Source organism: Cryptomeria japonica, chromosome 1, assembly GCF_030272615.1.
Source record: "Cryptomeria japonica chromosome 1, Sugi_1.0, whole genome shotgun sequence".
NCBI classification, from domain to species: Eukaryota; Viridiplantae; Streptophyta; class Pinopsida; order Cupressales; family Cupressaceae; genus Cryptomeria; species Cryptomeria japonica.
This window is the reverse complement of record NC_081405.1, coordinates 315,523,525-315,543,615: the sequence shown is the minus strand read 5'-3', so window position 1 is coordinate 315,543,615 and position 20,091 is coordinate 315,523,525. Positions and strand designations below refer to the sequence as shown.

Below are 20,091 nucleotides of genomic sequence, written 5' to 3'. Positions count from 1 at the left end.
GTGAAAAGTAATCAATCATGTGATGCCACATTAGCTGCACAAGTATTGGGGCCCTTTTGCACACCTATTGTTCTCACTTTTTTTGGGGGTTGTTTTGGACACCTTGGCAAAAAGCATGATGATGAGGCATCATATTTGATGATGTGGCCCTGAAATCTTAGTTATAAGCAGGGGACTTGCCGAGTAAGTTGCTGTAAAAAAATCGGAGTGATTTGAAATTTCCATGTAGGATTTTGAGGAGTGCGAAGTTAGGGTGCACAACTACTAGGTCCTTTCCCCTACATATATAATAATTGCAAGCAATCAACATCTGATAAAGATTTCAATCTCGTATGCTTCAATAGAAAACAATCCACCAACTTTGAGCTCCCATTTCATACATATGGTCAAAGAGGAAGATGGCTTTCTCCCTGCCACATACATTCACTTTAAAGTTTTCTGTGGTTTTCTCAATAAATCCACTTTATGCATTCTCTACGATTATTACCATTTCATGATATGGTATCACTTTAAGGCATCAATGCTAAACAACCTACATGCCTTGTGCCATGCTTCCACAATAAACACTCATTTCACCGCTAAGGAAGACTCTGGACTTTGGTTTTAAACCTGTGACTCCACCTTTTGCGTTCCATATCTACAAAGCAATTTGCATTATCTAACAGAAAACCTCTAACATTATGCTTTGATGAATGTCCACGTTTTACTTCATGGGCTCCTATATCGGCGCAGACAAGAACAATGCTAAGAGAGGTTGTGGAAAATGGCATTACACCTGTCATTGTATTTGCCTGAAATTTCTTTAATGCTTTGATGGAAACATGTACCAAATTTCAAAGCCTCCAGATTGGCATAGGCACGAGCTTTGACAATACGCCTTCTCTATGCTTCGACAATTCGCACACATCATTGCCCTAAGACGATATTTATTTGGGGCATTTCCTAAACAATCCATGTACCTCGCCCACGCCTTCACATTTTGCATTCATTTTAAGGGTATTTAGCAGACCTAAACTACCTTTTATGATCTAGAGGACGTTCATACTTCTCTCACATAATTTTTGTATCGGCATGAGAAAGGAAATTTTCGGGACGCTTTGAACCTGTCAGCTGTATTTGCTTCAAATTTCTAAAGCACAATCAACAAATCTGCAGTGCATATCCTACATTAAAATTATTTCGTGGAGTGATATCACCTTGAGGCACCCATAAACATTCTACGTGCCTTGACTAAGCTTCGATGGTTGCCCACGCCTTCCACATTTTCTCCCATGTTTTACTTCGAATTCCCACTTTGGCACAGGTAGGAGGGTAATGAGGAGAGGTGCGGAATTGGTTCCACGTCTGCCAATGCACTTGTCTTATAGGTTCAAAATCTTTCAAAAATCCATATCGTGTTAACCTCACGATTTCTGCAAATTGCATTGGCCCTAAAGTTTCTAAAGTCGCTTTCATCAAATCCATTTTGTGCATTCCATGCACTTACTATCGCCATGAGAGCATAGTTCTTTTGAGGCATCTCTGAAAATAGTTTACACCTGCAAAACTCTAGCAACATAAATTTAGGGCAAAAGGCTTTTCACTCAGGGCTCGCCCAGAGACCTGTTCAAATCTCACCGAATGCCGAGGATACGTAATCTCAATGACATGATTTATTTTTCTCCCCTTGCTAATGTAATCATCTACTCAGGGCTCATTGAAGTCCCTTTATATATTTTGCCAAGGCCCGAGTATTCCTTTTGCTTTGTAAAAGCAAGGTGGGCCCCTCTTTCCATTGTTTTAATAATGGTATAAAACATTATTAAACAATAATTTAAAATGAAATTCATTTTAAATCTTTCTCTTTTTTCACTTGCAAATAAAAATATCACATGTGCACAAGAATTATTGAACCTTGCATTTACCTCACACCCATCTTTTGCGCATACTAGTTAAATCATAAATAAATAAAATACTATTATTAATCCCGCTAATACAATTATACTATTTGATGAGGCAAGCTAGATCCCTTGTAGACCTGGCTTAAAAAAATTTCGTTTTCAAATAATTGGGCTCGAAAACTAGCATGAATCCACCTGAACATTAACCTGGAGCAAAAATGCACAAAATTAAATCACTGAAAATCAATTATTTACCAATTTGCAAAAGGGCCAAACCATGCTCAGAGACCTTGAAAACCATATTCAAAAACCACTCAAATGGCCTCATGAGACCATGCCACCTAACAGGAACGTAGACTGATATATTGTAAACCATAATGAAAGTGGATTCATTTGACACTTCCTAGAGTGCGAGATTTTAATCTCCAAAGGTGACAACTTAGCTGTTTTTACACTGCAACTTACCAAAACCCCTTCCAAACCCTATTTCAAATGCACTTTGAAAAGACAGCTAATGACATCACGAGGGTCTGGAACCTTGCACAGGACATTATTGAACTACAAAGAATTGAATAAGAAAATTGGTTTAGTGTGCAGGTCTTTGAGTTGAGAGATAAAAAATAAAATGTATAGCAACTTTAATCAGTTTAATACTGTTTTTGTGAGTAAAACTGAATAATCTGCATCTCATTTTGACTTGGAAAAGGCACCAAATGGAATTCAAGGGTCCTACCAACTGGCATATGAGCTCTTTAACATATAGAGAATCACATAAAATAATGGATTTGATGAAACAATCGTTCGGATGCAAGATATGAATGCTCAAAGTGAGCTCTATTGAAACACTTTTACTATGCAATTTGCAAAACATGGCAAATTGCAAAAGATTTGGTCTTGGAAAACATATCGAATGAGGTCTTGGAAATCTGAGAGTGGACAAGGGGGTACACAAAATTGTAGGGAATATTGGGGAACAAGAATTTTATCATAACAATCAACTGAGTGCAAAATGCAAGCCTCCAAAGTAGGCTACTCAGGCTTTTCTGAAAATGTGCATAGTCAACTTTTGTTATCCCTTCAAATCAAGTGCTTCAAAAAAGCATCCGATCTGATCACGGGAAGCTGCAACTTGATTAATATGCTTAATGATAAGCAAATAACATGATCCTAAAGGCATTTTGCATGACAATCAATGGGATTCAAAATGGAGCTCTCTAGAGTGAGCTACTTGGGCAAGATTTTGCAGTTGCTTTTATGAGTGCATAAGCAAAATTTTACATGGGTCCTCAAAATTTAGCCAAATTTTGGAGGTCCCAATAGGTTGATGATGCGGTTCTCTTTGAATATGATCACGAGTGTTGATGCAATAACATGACAAGACATGAACAACCTAATCATAAACATATGCTTGCATGATGATTGAAGTAATTTTATACTACATGGTGTCTAGATCTTGAAGAATATGGTGGGACAAAATGTCACATTGATGCTCAATGAATGCTTGAAGGTGGATATGAATCAAATATAGTGGATGGATGTGAAAATGAATTAGAAGAATACTCTTATATAGGGCTCTCAAGGTATTTACCTATTTAGGCTGACCTTTAATGGTCAAATTGATACATCATGATTCAAAACCAATGAGTGGGAAATATGTACCAAGATATTCAAAATTGGGCTCAATTTGGGAGGACAATGGCACCCCAGCACCCAAAACATGACCAGTAGGCCAAAGATAAGGTACACATAGCCCAATAGAGAGGTTTAGACTACTATGTGAATACATGACATCAATTTCGAGGTGAAAGGTTGAAAATAAGCTTGGATGAGAGCTAAAATAGGTTGCACTAAGGCAGGGGCACAAAAAATGGTGTAATTTGTATAGGGTTATAATTTATGATGCTACATTTAACCACCACTTTAGTGGGAGTATGAGCCCACATGCATACTCACAGTAAAGTAAAAGAGAGAGAAAGAGAGATATGAGAAGCTGAGAGTAGGATTACAAGGAGATAAGACATCAATAAATTCGAGGGAACAAGCCCCCAAGCTTAGGATATTAACTCACACAATCACATACAAGGACACACAAAGCAAGATGAAAACAAATGAAATACAAAAGACAAACAAAGACAAAAGACACACAATAGGGGTTAGTACTAAAAACAAAGGCTCCAAGTCAACAATGTGAATAGACCTCAATAGTCAAAATGTCTCAACCACTAATATCATTCTCAAAATGTTATTGCAAGAGAACAAGTGGTCACATGGAAAGAGCCAGAGCATGCATCGAATGATGAACCATGATCCAACGACTAGTAAAGAATGTTATGCTTATGGGTTCATTGGGAGGGAGAAAGGAAGCATGGATTCCATTGGCTAGCGAGTTGTGTTATGTTAGGTGATCCATGGGAGAGAGAAAGGAAGGGTCAAAATAGTCTATCAAGATGTGTTATGGTAGTTTGACACATCTTGTAAAGAGAAGAGGAAAAGTTAGATAGTCTAGCAAGTTGTGTTATGCTATTCAACTCATCCCGCAAAAGAGAAAAGGAAGAGTCGAATTGTTTAGCAATTTGTGTTATGTTGGTTAACTCATCCTGCAAAAGGGTGTTAAGCAAAGTTTTCTTATTGAAAGGTGGTTGGTTTGTGCAAATTGTAATGAAATATTTGCTAACTGAAGCTTTATTATTACAAGGTAAGCAACTATAAATGTATTATTAGGACACCACAATAAGGATAATTCAACAAAGCATTGCATATAATGAAATCCACAACATAAATTGAAAAAGGATAACCAAGCAAAGCATTGTATGCAAGGAAATCCACAACATGAATCGAAAAGGGATAACCAAGAAAAGCATTGCATGTAAGGAAATTTGAAACACAAATTCAACAAGGATAACCAAGCAAAGCATTGTATGCAAGGAAATTCGAAACACGAATTGAACAAGGATAACCAAGAAAAACATTGTTTACATGTAAATCCACAATATTGAATTAAAAATAAGCAACAAGGAGGCCACATATATACTACCCTCCCTCACCCATGCCTTTAGATGTCAACATAGTATAGTCCCATGTTGATGTCTAAAGGTATAAATGAGAGACAAGGATACAAACCTTCAATGCCAAAGAGATATCTATTAAGAAATAATGTATACTACTTCTAAGCTAAAGAGGCATAACTATTTAAAAGCAAGGAAGAGATAGTTGTAAAACAATAATTTGCAACAAGTGTAAAGAGATCCTTTTGAGGGGTTCATAGTGAAAGGAGAAGAGATATTTGCCTAAATATTTCTAACCCCCAAAAGTAGAGGAGATCTTTAATAAATATGAGGTGTTTGAAAATGGAAGGAAACTAATAATACACGCCTTCCTTATTTCTATAAGAAGTGGATTCTTAGTGACCGACGACACACAATCACTGAGGAAAGACTAATCATAAAAGACACACTGTTTCGAGCATGTAATAAGTCCAAACCAAAGAACACACATGCACGCACATGGAGGATAATTCTATGCAAGAAAGGACATCAAGTTATGAAAGATACAACTCAACAAAGGAAAAGGAAATCCTTGAAAAGAGAGAGGGTGATTGAAATATATTATATCCCCCAAGCATGGAGAAAAAATAAGGAATACGACTATGTTGTTAACCAAGGAGAGATCATTTATAAATACACATACTTATATAACAAAGAAAAGATCCCCATTAGGAATGATTTTTTTCCAATAAGAGGAAGGAGACCCTCAACAGGTATATGCACCTCCGCAATCAAGAAGAGATTGTTATAAAAGACACAACTCCGCCAAGGGAAAGAAGGAATGATTGAACAAACTATTATTGCCTCACAATGTAGAGACAAGAATAACTAGGCTATTATATGTTGCAAGGTGCGCGCTCTTGGTCTCTTTGTGTTGTGCAACATAGTGCTTGGGTTTGTGACATGGCTTAACTACCTCTCATGGATTCTATAAGTCTAGTGGTTGTATCAGGCGTTAACAAGTCAATCTTTTGGTGTAGCGACAATTGTACTTCTAACAAGTGGTATAAGAGCCTGGATCACAGGTTTAAATCCCCTTTCTTGTGCTAGGAGGGATTGTTTCAAGGTGTGTGCCCTTGGTCTACTTGTGTTTGTGACATGGCTTAACCGCCTCATGTGAATTCTATAAGTCAAGTGTTTGTATCGAGCGTTAATTGGTCGATCTTTTGGTGCAATGACAACCACACTTCTAACATTATGTTGCTACACAAGTATCATTGCACATGAAATTATACCACCACAGATGACAAAGAGCCCCCAAAGGGTAAGCTACTAAGATCACACAGTGAGGAGCAACATAATAGATGAAGTTCTAATGCACTACTTTCAAGTTTGGATTGAGGACAAGCATGAGATTAGATGTAATATATATGAATATGAGCTCTATCAGATAAATCTTATACAAATGCTTTAAAAGCCTTACAATCTCCAATAGAATGCGAATAAATATGATGAAAAAGGCAATATACACCACCATCTTTGTTCTTATAATTATTGATACATGTTACAAAAGGAAGGGTGATGTTTTTGTCATATTTGAGTCTCCAAAATATTCTTTTTGCTTTCTTGATTGGAAAATATGGATAGGTCTTGTCATTTGAGGGATTGAAGGATAATTTTTTGGTAAGAGTATTGATAAAGGAGAGGAAGTATTTTCATTATGACAAGGACATGTTGAACGACTAAAGGGTTGAATAGATGATGAAGGAATATCCTTTGTAGGGAGATTCTCATTCATATCACTACTATTCATGTCCACTTTTATTAGGTTGGGGAGAAGTATTCTCATCATCTAAAGCTTCATTTCTACTCAATGTTATGTTAGGAGATAGGTCGTGAATAAAGTGCATAACATCATCTTTCCTCAAAGTATGTTGATGATTCAGTTAAGCTCTAGAGGAGTAGGGAGGATCTAGAGGTATAGATGTACTAAGATTAACATGCTTATTTTGTTCCTCTTGCACTAAATTATCTTTGTCAGAAGAGGATGGTTCAATGTTGCTCTTCAATGTTGCATCTCCATTAGAGAGATAATTGATAGGATTATTGATTCTTTCCTCATAAACAAAAGATACTCTAGGAGAGGTATTATTCATTTCAATACCATCTCTTAAGATTAGCTAAGATTTCATTTGAAACATCTACCAAAGCTTTTATGAAATCCAAATATTTCATTAATTTATTTTAAAATATCATTATAGAGCAACATCAAATGTGTATGAAAGATTTGAAAAATGATTTAAATGCAAAAAAAAAGCTGAAACCCTCATAATGCAATATATTAAAGTTGTATGAATGAATGCAAGCAACATGAAGTGAAAGAAGCTATTATCCAACACATGATTTTGATAAAAAATAATTAATAAGTAATGTAATCATATGTGAAATAGCAAACCAATTAGATTTTGTAAATTCCATTATGAAAATTTAGATTTGAAAACACCAAATCAAAAAATTTCAAGATGTTAAAAGCATCGAGTTCACCAAAATGTGAGGTGGTGAAATAGGGCATTCACTAGTTTAGTTATGTAAATAAGGAATAAACCTATTTCACACAATCCTTACATAAAGGGAATTTAAATCAATAGATTCACCTCCAAGGGATGAATGTTGATTGATTTCAGATGACTTCCTTTGTGAGGGTTGAATTAGATACCAAAAATATGAAAGTTGAAAGCTAGATCTAGGGCTAAAGATGGAAAAATGACATAAATGAATATGAACAGGTAGTTGCAACTTTGATACTAAGCTATAAGTATATATTTGAGATGAGGAAGATGAATGAAACCTATGACTGTAATCTGATCCTGAAAAAGTGGGTCAATGGAGCTCTAAATGATCCTATCCTCAGAATGTCGGATGTAGATGAACTTTATTTTTTCATAACCAAAATGTCGCTCATAACCTACCCCAGAATATTTGCAAGAAATTCATTGGTCAAAGGAGTGTGGAGCAACCCTATCCTCCACTTTTTGTATCATTAAAAACTAGATTTGATTGTCTCTGTCTACTCTGACTAGTTCTAGATTTACAGCTCTTGAACCTGTAACCTACACCTACAAAAGAGAGAAAAATATTGGGAATAGGGGTTTGCCTAAGTCAAACCTTGATTTTGGAATTAACCTTTGAAATGAATTGAAATACTGAAGTAAATGTTGAATCTTATACCTCAAATTTGTTGTAGATGATTGTAGGTTGATGATACAATTCTCTTTGAATTTGATCACAAGTGTTGATGTAATAACATGACATAATATGACAATCCATGAATGACCTAATCATAAACACATGATTGCATGATGATTTAAGTAATTTGTTTCTCTATGGTGTCTAGATATTGAAGAATATGGTGGGATGAAATCTTGCCTTGATGCTCAATGAATGCTTGAAGGCGGATATGAATTGAATGTAGTGGATGAATGTGTAACTGAGTTAGAAGAATGCTCTTATATAGGGTTCTCAAGGTATTTTCCCAATTAGGTCGACCTCTAATGATCAAATTGAGACATCATGATCCAAAACCAATCGATGAGAAACATGCACCAAGATATACAAAATTTGACCAAGTTGGGAGGACAAGGGCACTCTTGGTGCCATTGTCCTAGGACAATGATTCCCTAGGAAAAATTGTCCACCTAAAACATAGTGAACAAGCCATAGATAGGGTGCAGATAGCCCAAGATAGAGGTTCGAACTACCATGTGAAGAAATGACAATAGTTTCAAGGTGAAAGACTAGAAATCACAATAATGCAGGGGCACAAAAAGTAGTGTAAATTGTACATGGTTACAATTTACAACATTACAATACCATTGTTGTATGACTGCAGAGTCTAATGGAATCCCTTTAAATACATTATTCTACTCCACCTAGATGCATTTGCCTCTTCATCATATGGTATGCTTCCTTGCTAGTGTGGAATAGGCCTCTAAGGTATAGGTGGATGAAATGTGAGAGGCAACCACATTATATTATGCTCTCTAGCCATTTGTATGTACCTCCATGCTCTCCAGATGGTTGTTGTAGTATTGCAGATTATATCCCTTTACAATTTCACACGTTTCAAACTCACTTTGGTGGTTGTGCCTCACACCCTTGACTTATGTCATATTATGCTTAGTTTCAGAAGCATTTATAGAACTCGAGGTAATCCCTTACTCTAAAACCTTTTTCTATCCTAGAATGCCAAGATTAGGGTACCTAGCACCTGATGAGCCTTAGTTTTATGCTTTTATTTGCAGACATTTTGCTATGCTTTGGAATTTTTGATGGGCTTTATATCATGCTTTAATCGACTTTATGGACCTGTTTGATAATTATGTTTCCTATAGTTTGAGACCTTTATTTTGACAAAACCTTGAACTTTATGAATGAAGTAGAAAGTATTTACTGTCTTTGTGTGATTAATGAATGTGTTGCAATGGATGGTCATGAAATGTGGATGGGAATGCTTGCTCTAATCTTGGTGTTCTAGTTGCGTGGAAAAAATATTTGAGATGAAACATGGCTTCATTTATAAAAGCATGGCAACATGGACAGGACTAGACAACAAGGCGTGAAGGGGTCAAGGATTGTTGCAACTCGGGCACTAGCTGTCCAAGCTCATTAAGGAATCTTTAGAATAGTCATGATTCATTAATAGTTCTATTAATAGTCATGCTGGATGTTAGAGCATATTTAGGGAATATTTGTAGATGTTCAAGGATGGGATAGAGTCCTAATTGTCTTAGTTTTCCTAGATTTCATAGTCTAAATAAAAACCTCCACCTAAATATTAGGAAGTGGAGCGACTCTTATGGGAATTGTTACAGGAATGGATGTTATAAATCCTTTTTGTGTTCCTTAAATAGTTAGTTACTTTTTTTGTATCAAGCAATGTATGTTATTCAACTGATTTCTGAATAAAGAGTATATCTACTTTCTGAATAAGTTTATAGTGTTTTAATATGGTTGTGCGAGCTCAATATGTTAGTTTCTGTTGTAACTTTCATTCTAGAAGACTCACCCAAGGGGGCCCACTTGGTGAGGATTCTGTTTGGTTATCTTTTATGCAATTTATCTTTTGAGCTATCTAATTTTGTTCTGTTAAATTGCTCGTTGTTTGGTCCTTCAGCCATGGACTATTACTCTATGTCTATTCCTACAACCAAGACAGAGCAGAGTAGTTATTTCTATATAAGTTAGAAGAATTTACATTTTGATAGTAGAAGTTAGTATAATCTTTTCGAGTTATGATTTTAAAACAAGTTCTTTTCCTATGAAGATTTGTTTAATATTTCCATTTTCTTAAAGTAGGATAGATTTGTTCCTAGGCACTTGTAGTGCATATATTTTGTTGTCCCATTTCAAGTTGTTCATCCTCAATTTGATAAGATAAATGAGTCAAGGTAGTAGGGTTTGGATAGCTGCTCAGTTAGGAACTTGTGTCTCTAAGTTGAGTACTAAGTTATGTGTAATATCCATTGTTTTGAACTAACATTTTTGGCACTGTTGTCGGGGATGCTGATAAACTGAGAGTTTGTGGGAACACATTTTTTCATTTTACTAAGATATTATTATAACATTACTTTACTTCCTAGAGTAGAATAAGTTATTCATGTCATTCATGCAGGTCTAATGTTAGCTTTTCAATATCTATATGCATAGAAGAAGAGATCCCCTTGGGAGATTCCTTCCTAACTAGGATCACTCTAAATAATATCTACCTGAAAATCTAAATGTTGAGCTCGAGATTGATCATTTTGTACAACTCTTTGCAGACCTAGATAATTGAAGAGGGGAAAAAGATGGAAGAACAATGAAGGGACAAAAGGAGGTTAGAATGCAAATAAATCAAACAATGACGCAATAAGAATGCAAACAACCAACTTTATACCTTGTCTTTCACCTCTCCCTTAGATTGAGCTTGATGAAGTGAAGGCACCCCTTTTGATGCTCCACTTGATGTGCTCCTTGCTTGATGTGGATGTGGAATGATCTCCTTAATTCAACAAAATTATATTTGGATTGGATTTGGATGATGAGGATGAATGAGATGAATTGGATTAAATGAGAGGATATTTGGGCATTATGAGGGTATGATAGGAGGAAGATAGAAGAGAAATGGGCATCATGAGAATGCTATGAGAAGTGGATCTTTTTGTGAGGAAATGAGCCTCCAATTTATAAATTGGAGGAGGCCAATGAAGGGCCAAGATTGATTTGGTTATGGAGGGTTGAGATTGATTTGAAATGGAAGGCATGGATCAAGGGTGCCTTGGGAAAATAAATAGGAATATAAAATTCCTTGAGAAGAGGGGGGGAAGGAAATTTGAATTTCAAAATGAGGAATTAAAAATTCCAAAATAAAGGATGCATGGAGGGATTCAAAGAAATTTGAATTTCTTTGAGAGGCTCAATGTTGATGTGACATGAGTGAGAATTTAAAATTGTAGAATAATGATAAGCATGATTATGAGAGATTCTAGAAGGATTAATTAGGTTGAGTGGGATTAGGAAAAAGTGATTTGTAGGAATCACATGAATAGGTTAATTAATTTAAATTAATTAACTGAGTGGGTTTAGAGAAAATAATTAATGGAGAGACTTTAGAAGAATAGGGAACTAATTAATTTATTTGATAAATTAATTATTGGACAATAGTGACAGGATTAATTAAATTAGATTTAATTAACACTGAGAAGAATAAAGATAACATAATTAAATCAATTAATTATGTTGACAAGCTTAAATTAATTAAATATTAATGTTAGTTGTCTACATTTTGCCCCTCTTTGATATAGTGTTGTGAAATGATGTTATATCAAAGAAGATTAAAACATAGTGGAAGAAAAGGATAAGGACTAGTAGCATGATGCCCCAGTCATGAGATGGAGAAGAATAATGAGGAGGAAGGATGACGAGGAAGTAGTTGTATGCCCCCTCAAGAGGACATGCGAGTTTGAAGAACACAGGTGTGCTCTCGAAATGGACTAGAAGACTAGGCGATGAAAGGATGAAGATGATGAAAGAGGGAACGAGGATGGATTGGAGTCTTGTGAATGATATGAGATAAACAAATGATAAATGGATGAGATTTCTTGTTGAGCAAATATAGAGAGCAAACCTAGGTTTGATATTGCCATGGATAGTCTACACCACTGATTATAAAAACTAGGATGATATGAAGATCCAAGGCGTGGACTGACACTTGTTAGTGTAGGTTTTTATTTTTCTAGTTGGGTTTATTATTTTCCCTTTTCCTAGGTTTTTCCTACACTTTAATTAAGCTTGCTTAGGTTAATAAATCATGTTTACTTAAGACAAGTGGGTATTGAGGTGTCGGCATGCTATGAGGAGGTGCATTTACTATGTTTAGACCACCATGGTGGTCTCTCCTCATTGGTCGGTATTGCCACCCCTCTCTTGAGTCTATATAAACATGCTACCTTGCTTGTATTTTCATATATAGTTGGAGATAGTAATTTGAAGCTATTTTGCCTTGGAGCACTTCACATCAGTTTTCTCTTGGTATCACTATTATGGTGTTTATTTTATTTGCATTTATAGTTTATTTGATCTATCTCTTTCAATTCAATTCTGGGTTGTAATCTGTTTCTCATATTTTAACATGGTATCAGAGCCTATTTTGAAAGATTAGATTATTGTAGAGATCTTGTAAAATACTGTTGTGTTTTCTTTTGCATTTTACATGATTTGAAAAACCAGCAACGGTTTATGAAGATCCGGTAATATTGTTTTACTTATATATTTTTTTTGTAAAACAAGGTTTTTTAAGCTTAGATTTGTGAAGGAACTTTCAAATAGTGTGTTTTCACACCTAACAAACATTTCCTTTGTGTTTGGAAGGCACAAAAACCTCTATTTTCATATAAAGTGTGTGCAGATCAGACACCAGAAGCTTTGCATGTCATTTTTTCCTTGTTGAAGGCATTTTTTTAACACTGTGGCCCCGTCTTCTGAAAGCGATAAAGAAAAAATGATTTCTAGGGTTTGTTTCACCGCTGGAAAAAACCGTCTGGGTCATTGCTATATTTTTTATTCACTCAACAAATCTTTTGAAAATCGCGTCAGAAAGCTTCAGCTAGATCCCTCACCATTGCAGTTTTCTTTTTTGCATCTGATCTTCAAATGAGGTTTTCTCAGTCATATGAAGGTATTTTTCAGTGCATTTTTTTTTGAAATGGGGTATTTTTTTTTCCTCTTTCAGTGGTGCAATCAATGCTTTCTTAGAAGTTACCAATTTTCTAGAAATTAAGTTTTATCAGCAGATCTGAAGGGCAGTCCCCGTTTTATGAACTTTAAACCACTATAACTTTCACATATGATCTCGGATTCAGGTCATTATTTTTTTGAAAGTGGACATTTTTCCAATTAGAATACATTATTGTTGGTTTGATTCTCATATTATAAGATATTATTTTTTTGCTTCAATATTTGTGTCCATTTTTTGGACTTAGTAAAACTTTGGAAAATAACTCCAGCATTGTAAATGCACTAAATTATAAAGTGCCACCTTATAATATCTGGGGGGGTGATTTTTGATCTAATAAAAAGGGGGGGGGGTCCAGTGTGTTCTCTATTAGTTGTTCCTCTCTCTTTTCTGCACAAGGAATCTTACTTTCTGCATTAAAATGGATCAAAATACAGTACCAATACTCACACCTTACAAATACTATGAGTGGAAGTCAAAAATGATAATCTATCTTAAGAAGTTGGGGTTGTGTAGAGTAACTATGGGACTTGAAACTAAACCAACACTAATTGCAGAAAAGCCAAAATGGTTTAACAAATGTGATGAAGCTTATGGTACTCTATGCATGTCTAGATCTTCTAATCTTCTTTTTCATGTTGAATCTGCTACAACTCCAAATGATGTATAAACAACATTAGAAGGGTTGTTTGGTAAACAAGATGAGTTAAGGGGACACCAATTGGAGAATGAGCTAATAGAGATAAATCTATGTAATTTTGATACAATTCAGGTTTTCTTCACAAAACTAAAGGCTATAAGATTGAAATTGAAGGCATGTGGGATATATAAGAAAGATTCACAATTGATTCTAAGCATTCTTTCCAAACTTGGTCCAAACTATTTAGTTTTTGTGTCTACTTTCTATGTGTAGCGTCGTAAATTGTACACACTTGCTAGGGTGGTACAATTTCACACCTAGTTTAGCACCCGCCTTGGCGCATTTTGCATTTTGCATTGCATTTCCCCTTTAGCACTTAATTAATTAAATTAATTAGGTCTAAGGTCCTATTTTATCATCTCCCATATCATAAAGTTGGGCCCTTTCATTAAAGTGTGCCCCTTTCATTTTATTCTTCCAATACATCATTTAATCAAAAACCCTAATTAGGTCCTATTTTGAACTTGGGGGCTTGGTTTCGGGGGTCAAAACATCTCGAAATCACCTGTAACTTCGGGATTCTCTCTAAAATCATCATATCTGACGGCCCTGAAAATTTGGTGAAAAGTTGTCGGGACCATGGCGCTCGTGCAACATGGTCCTGGACATTTTTCCCGAAATTTTGGGAGCACGATCCAATCATAAAATAAAGCTTAACCCCAAGAAATTGGCGGGATATTCAATCTCTAGGTCGGCCAAAATACGAATTTACAACCTAGGGTTTCATACATAAAAGCTCTCTTTCCTCATTGGAAAAGATCCGATTTTTGTTTCCAGGAACTTCATATGCAGCGAAAGAGCAGATCTTTGAAGACTTCAACAACACTCAACATCATTCTATCAAGCATCTATCAAATTCATTCATTCATCCAATTAGGGCTTGGAAGACATTGAAGAACAATAGGAAATTACCGACTGAAGATTGGCTTGTACTCCTCCCTTGAGGGTTGGGTATGATTTCATGTTGTTTTCATGTCTTTGCATAAGCTCCAATATATCCTTTATTCATGCTTTAGATCACATTGCATCTTGATTTAGAGCATTTACATTATCATTTACAAGCAATTAGGGTTTACTTTCTAGGTTGCTCTAGTTTGCTTTCTTGCATTTTGGACCTTGCACACACAATACATTTTTACAAAACAACTTGGCTATTCGTGGAGGTGGAAATCACCGAAGCGGGGGTTTGACTAAGGCAAAACCCTATATAGCCGCCCCTCCCCCTTTTCAGATATTATTGCAGGTTTCGGGATTCGGACGACGCCGCAGGTTGCAGATCCAGGAGAAGCAGACTGAGACCGACCTGCCCACCAAATTTCAGAGAAAAAGACCAGGACAGGGGCGTGGGGCGCCCTGGTCCTGCCAGGACAGGGGCACTGGGCACCCTGGTCCCTTCTGGGCGCCCTGGTCCTTACTGGGCGCCCTGGTCCCTTCTGGGTGCCCTGGTCCTTACTGGGCGCCCTGGTCCCTGGGACAGGGGCGTTGGGCGCCCTGGTCCGACAGCATTTTCAGCATTTTTGACAGCTTTTTCCAAAGTGCAAAAACAGCAGTTTCCGGAGCAGTTTCAGGGGCAGAATCAGGACAGTGGCGCCCGCGCCCCCGTCCCGAACATTTTCAGTCAGATTTTAACTCCGGGTACGCACCTGCATTCTTATTTCATCCTTGTATTTACAGCTTTCCATTTTTTAAGTTCAATTCTGCAATCTTGTTATTAGTTCATACTTGCACTTTGGGGTTAGGGATTGAACTTGCGTCATTTGATCTTCCAATTTCAACAAAGGAATAGAAATCCTAATAGATATCCTGTGGCTCTCTCTTTCACAAAAAGAAGTAGCCAATTGTGCAATATCTCTAGGCTCTTTCGTATTCCGTAATGTGTGTCGAAAGGTAGGATTAGGGCATGTTAACCTAGTCTCGCTTTTTCCCCTACACACTATGCTACAAAAAATGCCTTAGGAACCACCTTTAAAATGCTTTCTCTTGATGATTTTGCAAAAGAACTCACACAAGAACATGATAAACTGATTCAAATGGACACAATTAAGCCCTCTAAATCTCAAGCCTTGGTTGCCAACCGAGGTACAAAAGATCAAAATGGGCTTTCTAAGCAAGAAAAGAAACAAAAGAACCAAGGAGAAAAGAAGCAAGAACAAAAGCCAGTTACTTCAAAAGAAACTAATGATGCATCTTCTTCTAAGGGTGACAAGCCCAAGAAGGAGAAAACTAAGTGTTCTTATTGTAAGAAACCTAGTCGTGATGAACATAAATGTCTAAAGAAGCAAATAGATCATTTGACTCATCTTCTAGAAAAGAACAATATCAAGGTGCCTGATTCTATCAAACCAAGTTCATCTCAGGAATATTCAAAGGACACAAGTAAGGGGAAAGGAAAGAGCAAGGCCCTTGTTGTTGCTGCTTCCCAGCCTAATTCCTGGATTATTGACTTTGGTGCTTCACACCACATGGCTTCATCAAAGGATAGTTTTCCCTCCTTGGAGTCATGTTCTATGCCATCTATTCTATTGGGTGTTTACACTCTTGTTGAAGTGCATGGGAGAGGGTTTGTTGATGTGGGTGAAGGAACATTTTAGGATATCCTTTGTGTTCCATCTTTATCAACTAATCTCCTATTTGTCTATCAGATCACTCACACTGGCTCTGGCAAGCGGGTTGAGCTCACTCCAGACATAGTGGTAATTAGTGAGATGCATAATGGGCCTACAATTGCAGTGGGAAAGCCAGATAATCAGTGTAGACTGTATCACTTTTCTCACTTTGTTCCTGATTCTCCTTCACTTGCATTTCTTACTCACTTAGATGAGGTGAGTCATTTGTGACATCAGCGGTTTGGCCACTTGAACTACCGCTACTTGCAGCAACTCAGTCAGCATGACATGGTTATAGGGTTGCCTTCTATTCGATTTATTGATGGAGTTTGTCAAGGATGCATTCTTGGAAAGCACCCTGAAGAAAAATTTGATAAAGGCAAAGCATGGAGAACCACACAACTTTTGGAGCTAGTTCACAGTGATTTAGCAGGACCATTTCCAAATCCTTCTTTCAACAGGGCCAAATATGTCTTGGCATTCATTGATGATCTTTCTTGGTACACCTTTGTATTTTTTTGAGGTCTTTGAGTCTTTTCAGGATTTCAAAGCCTTTGTAGAGAAGCAATTAGGGAAAACCATCAAGGTTTTGCACACCAATAATGGGGGGGAATATGTCAACCAGAGGTTTGAGCAATTTTGTATCTCAGAAGGCATTGATCTTCAACATACAGTTCCCTACACTCCACAACAAAATGGAGTTGTAGAATGTAAGAATCGATCCTTGAAGGAAATCGATAATTGTACGATCCACTCCAGATTATTGGCACCTCAATATTGGGCAAAGGCCATCAACTATGCATGTTATATCTAGAATCAAGTTCCTCATCGAGCTGTGAAGGGGGTAACTCCTTTTCAAGCTTGGACTAGTCGGAAACCCACAGTCAAACACTTCTGAGTGTTTGGGTCTTCTACATGGGCCCACATTCCATTAGAGAAACACAAGGCTATGGATTTGTAGAGCAAGCCTTGCATATTTGCTGGGTATCTAGATGGTGTTAAAGGCTACAGGCTTCTCCATCCTACAACACATGAGATTTTCATTGAGAGGAGTGTTCATTTTGAGGAGGATACTTCCAATTCTTCTTCTACCACTTCTCCATCTTTCATTCCCATGGAGACATTGCAACTTCATGATGATAGTTCTTCTGAGGATTTTAATCCTCCTAATCCTTCTGAGGAGTCTTCTTCCTCCAATTCAGATGACGATGGCGAGGATTCATCTTCCTCTTCTCTTAGTCATCCTTTAGAGGGTGATGATTCTCCTCTAGGTTCTCCTCATTCTCTAGCTACTGGGCCTCTTTGGGCTCATCAGACATTGGAGTCAACAGGTGATTGGGTTGGTGATCCTTCAGATGAGAGAAGAACAAGGTCACAATTTGAGCATGCTCCACATCTCTTCTTTGCTATGGCTTCCGATCCACAAACCTTTCGGGAAGTTTCAAGTGTCCACGAGTGGCATGCAACTATGCCAGAGGAGTTCAATTTCTTGGAGAGGAACCACACTTGGGATTTACTCCCTCTTCCTAAGGGAAGGAAACTTGTTCAGTGCAAGTGGATCTATCAAACAAAATTTGTTGCAGATGGGTCGGTTGATAAGCATAAGGCTCGCCTGGTCACCAAAGGATTCTCCCAGGTTGCTGGGATTGACTACTCTGAGACTTTTGCACCAGTTGCCAAGATGAATTCCATCCGACTTGTCCTTGCTATTGTTGTAGCCCATCGTTGGGAAGTTCATTAGATGGATGTGAAGAGTGATTTTCTTCATGGTCACCTTTAGGAGGAGATATATATGGAGCAACCACATGGGTTCATTCAGGATCCTTCACTTATTTGTCACCCTCGGAAGTCTCTCTATGGCCTTAAATAGGCCCCTCGTGCTTGGTATGCCAAGATGGACTCCTTCCTTCTGTCAGTTAGGTTCACTCAGTGCCATTCTGATCGAAATGTCTACATTTTGTAGTAGGATGATACTCTCACCTTCCTTGATCTCTATGTTGATGACTTGTTGATCACAGGGGGTTACTCATCCCATATCAAGGTAGTCAAAATTACCCTTCATGATCGCTTCTTGATGTCTGACTTAGGCCTACTCCACTACTTCTTAGGGATTGAGATCACCTAGTCGCCTTTTGGTATCTTCATTAGACAACCTAAGTATGCTCTTGATATGCTCTCGAGATTTCACATGGTTGACTGTAAGCCCGCACCGACTCCATTTTTGTCAGGAGTCAAACTTGAGGCTTCTTGTTCTTCACCCTTAGCAGATTCTACCTTGTATTGTCAATTAGTTGGAAGCCTCATATATTGGACTCACACGAGGCTTGATATTTCAGATGCAGTGGGCCTGGTCTCCAGGTTCATGCAGGAGCCACATGAACTGCATTGGAAAGCAACTAAGCGGATTCTTCACTATGTACATGGTACTCACAGTTATGGGATTCATTATACATCGTGCATGGATATTGAATTGGTGGGATATACAGATTCAGATTGGGTAGGTGATTCTCAGGATCACGAGTACACTTTAGGGTATTGCTTCTCTCTTGGTTCTGGTCCAATTGCTTGGTCGAGCAAGAAACAATCTTTTATTGCTCTTTCATCTACTAAGGCTGAGTATCAAGGAGTAGTTGATGCTGCTACTAAGGCCATTTGGCTTCAGAACATTCTCATTGAGTTTGGTATTTCCTTTCGAAAGCCTACAGTCATCTTTTGTGACAACCAGAGTGCTATTCAGATTTCTTGCAATCAGGTCCATCATCAACAGACCAAGCACATTGAGATTCACATGCACTATATTTGAGAGCTGATTCATGAGCAGGTTCTTGATCTTCAGTACTGTTCGACATCAGATCAAACTGTAGACATCTTCACCAAACCCTTCACTGAAAGAAAGTTCATTCATTTGAGATCTTTGCTTGGGGTGTGACAGGTGTTCTCTTTTGTTGGGGGGGCTTCTTAGTTCTCTCTCTCTCTCTCTCTCTCTCTCTCTCTCTCTCTTCTGGGGGGTGTACTCTTGTTTGTTGGGGGGAGCTTCTTCTTTGTTGGGGGGGAGGACTATGTACATGGGTACCTCATCAGGTTTCATTTGTCAAGACCCATAATTTCACCCACCTAAGATATGCTTAAGGGGGGGTGTTAGTGTAGGTTTTTATTTTCCTAGTTGGGTTTATTATTTTCCCTTTTCCTAGGTTTTTCCTACACTTTAATTAAGCTTGCTTAGGTTAATAAATCATGTTTACTTAAGACAGGTGGGTATTGAGGTGTCGACATGCTATGAGGAGGTGCATTTACTATGTTTAGACCATCATGGTGGTCTCTCCTCATTGGTCGGTATTGCCACCTCCACCCCTCTCTTGAGTCTATATAAACATGCTACCTTGCTTGTATTTTCATATATAGTTGGAGATAGTAATCTGATGTTATTTTGCCTTGGAGCACTTCACATCAGTTTTATCTTGGTATCACTATTATGTTGTTTATTTCATTTGCATTTTTAGTCTATTTGATCTATTTCTTTCAATTTAATTCTGGGTTGTAATCTGTTTCTCAGATTTTAACAACGTTTAGTCAAATCGGTATGCCTTGCACACAATCATGCAAGTGTTGATAAACACTAATGCAGGGTTGTCGGTTTGTACAAGGAAAA

The 20,091-nt window shown here is 37.4% G+C and overlaps 1 protein-coding gene across 1 annotated transcript; it reads left to right on the top strand.

Annotated features, from left to right (window-relative positions):
* The first annotated feature begins 18,630 nt into the window (after positions 1–18,630).
* LOC131857389 (secreted RxLR effector protein 161-like) lies at positions 18,631–19,245 on the top strand. The gene has a single exon (XM_059209905.1). It carries the CDS (start codon positions 18,631–18,633, stop codon positions 19,243–19,245), a length of 615 nt encoding a protein of 204 aa, XP_059065888.1.
* The last annotated feature ends 846 nt before the right edge of the window (positions 19,246–20,091 follow it).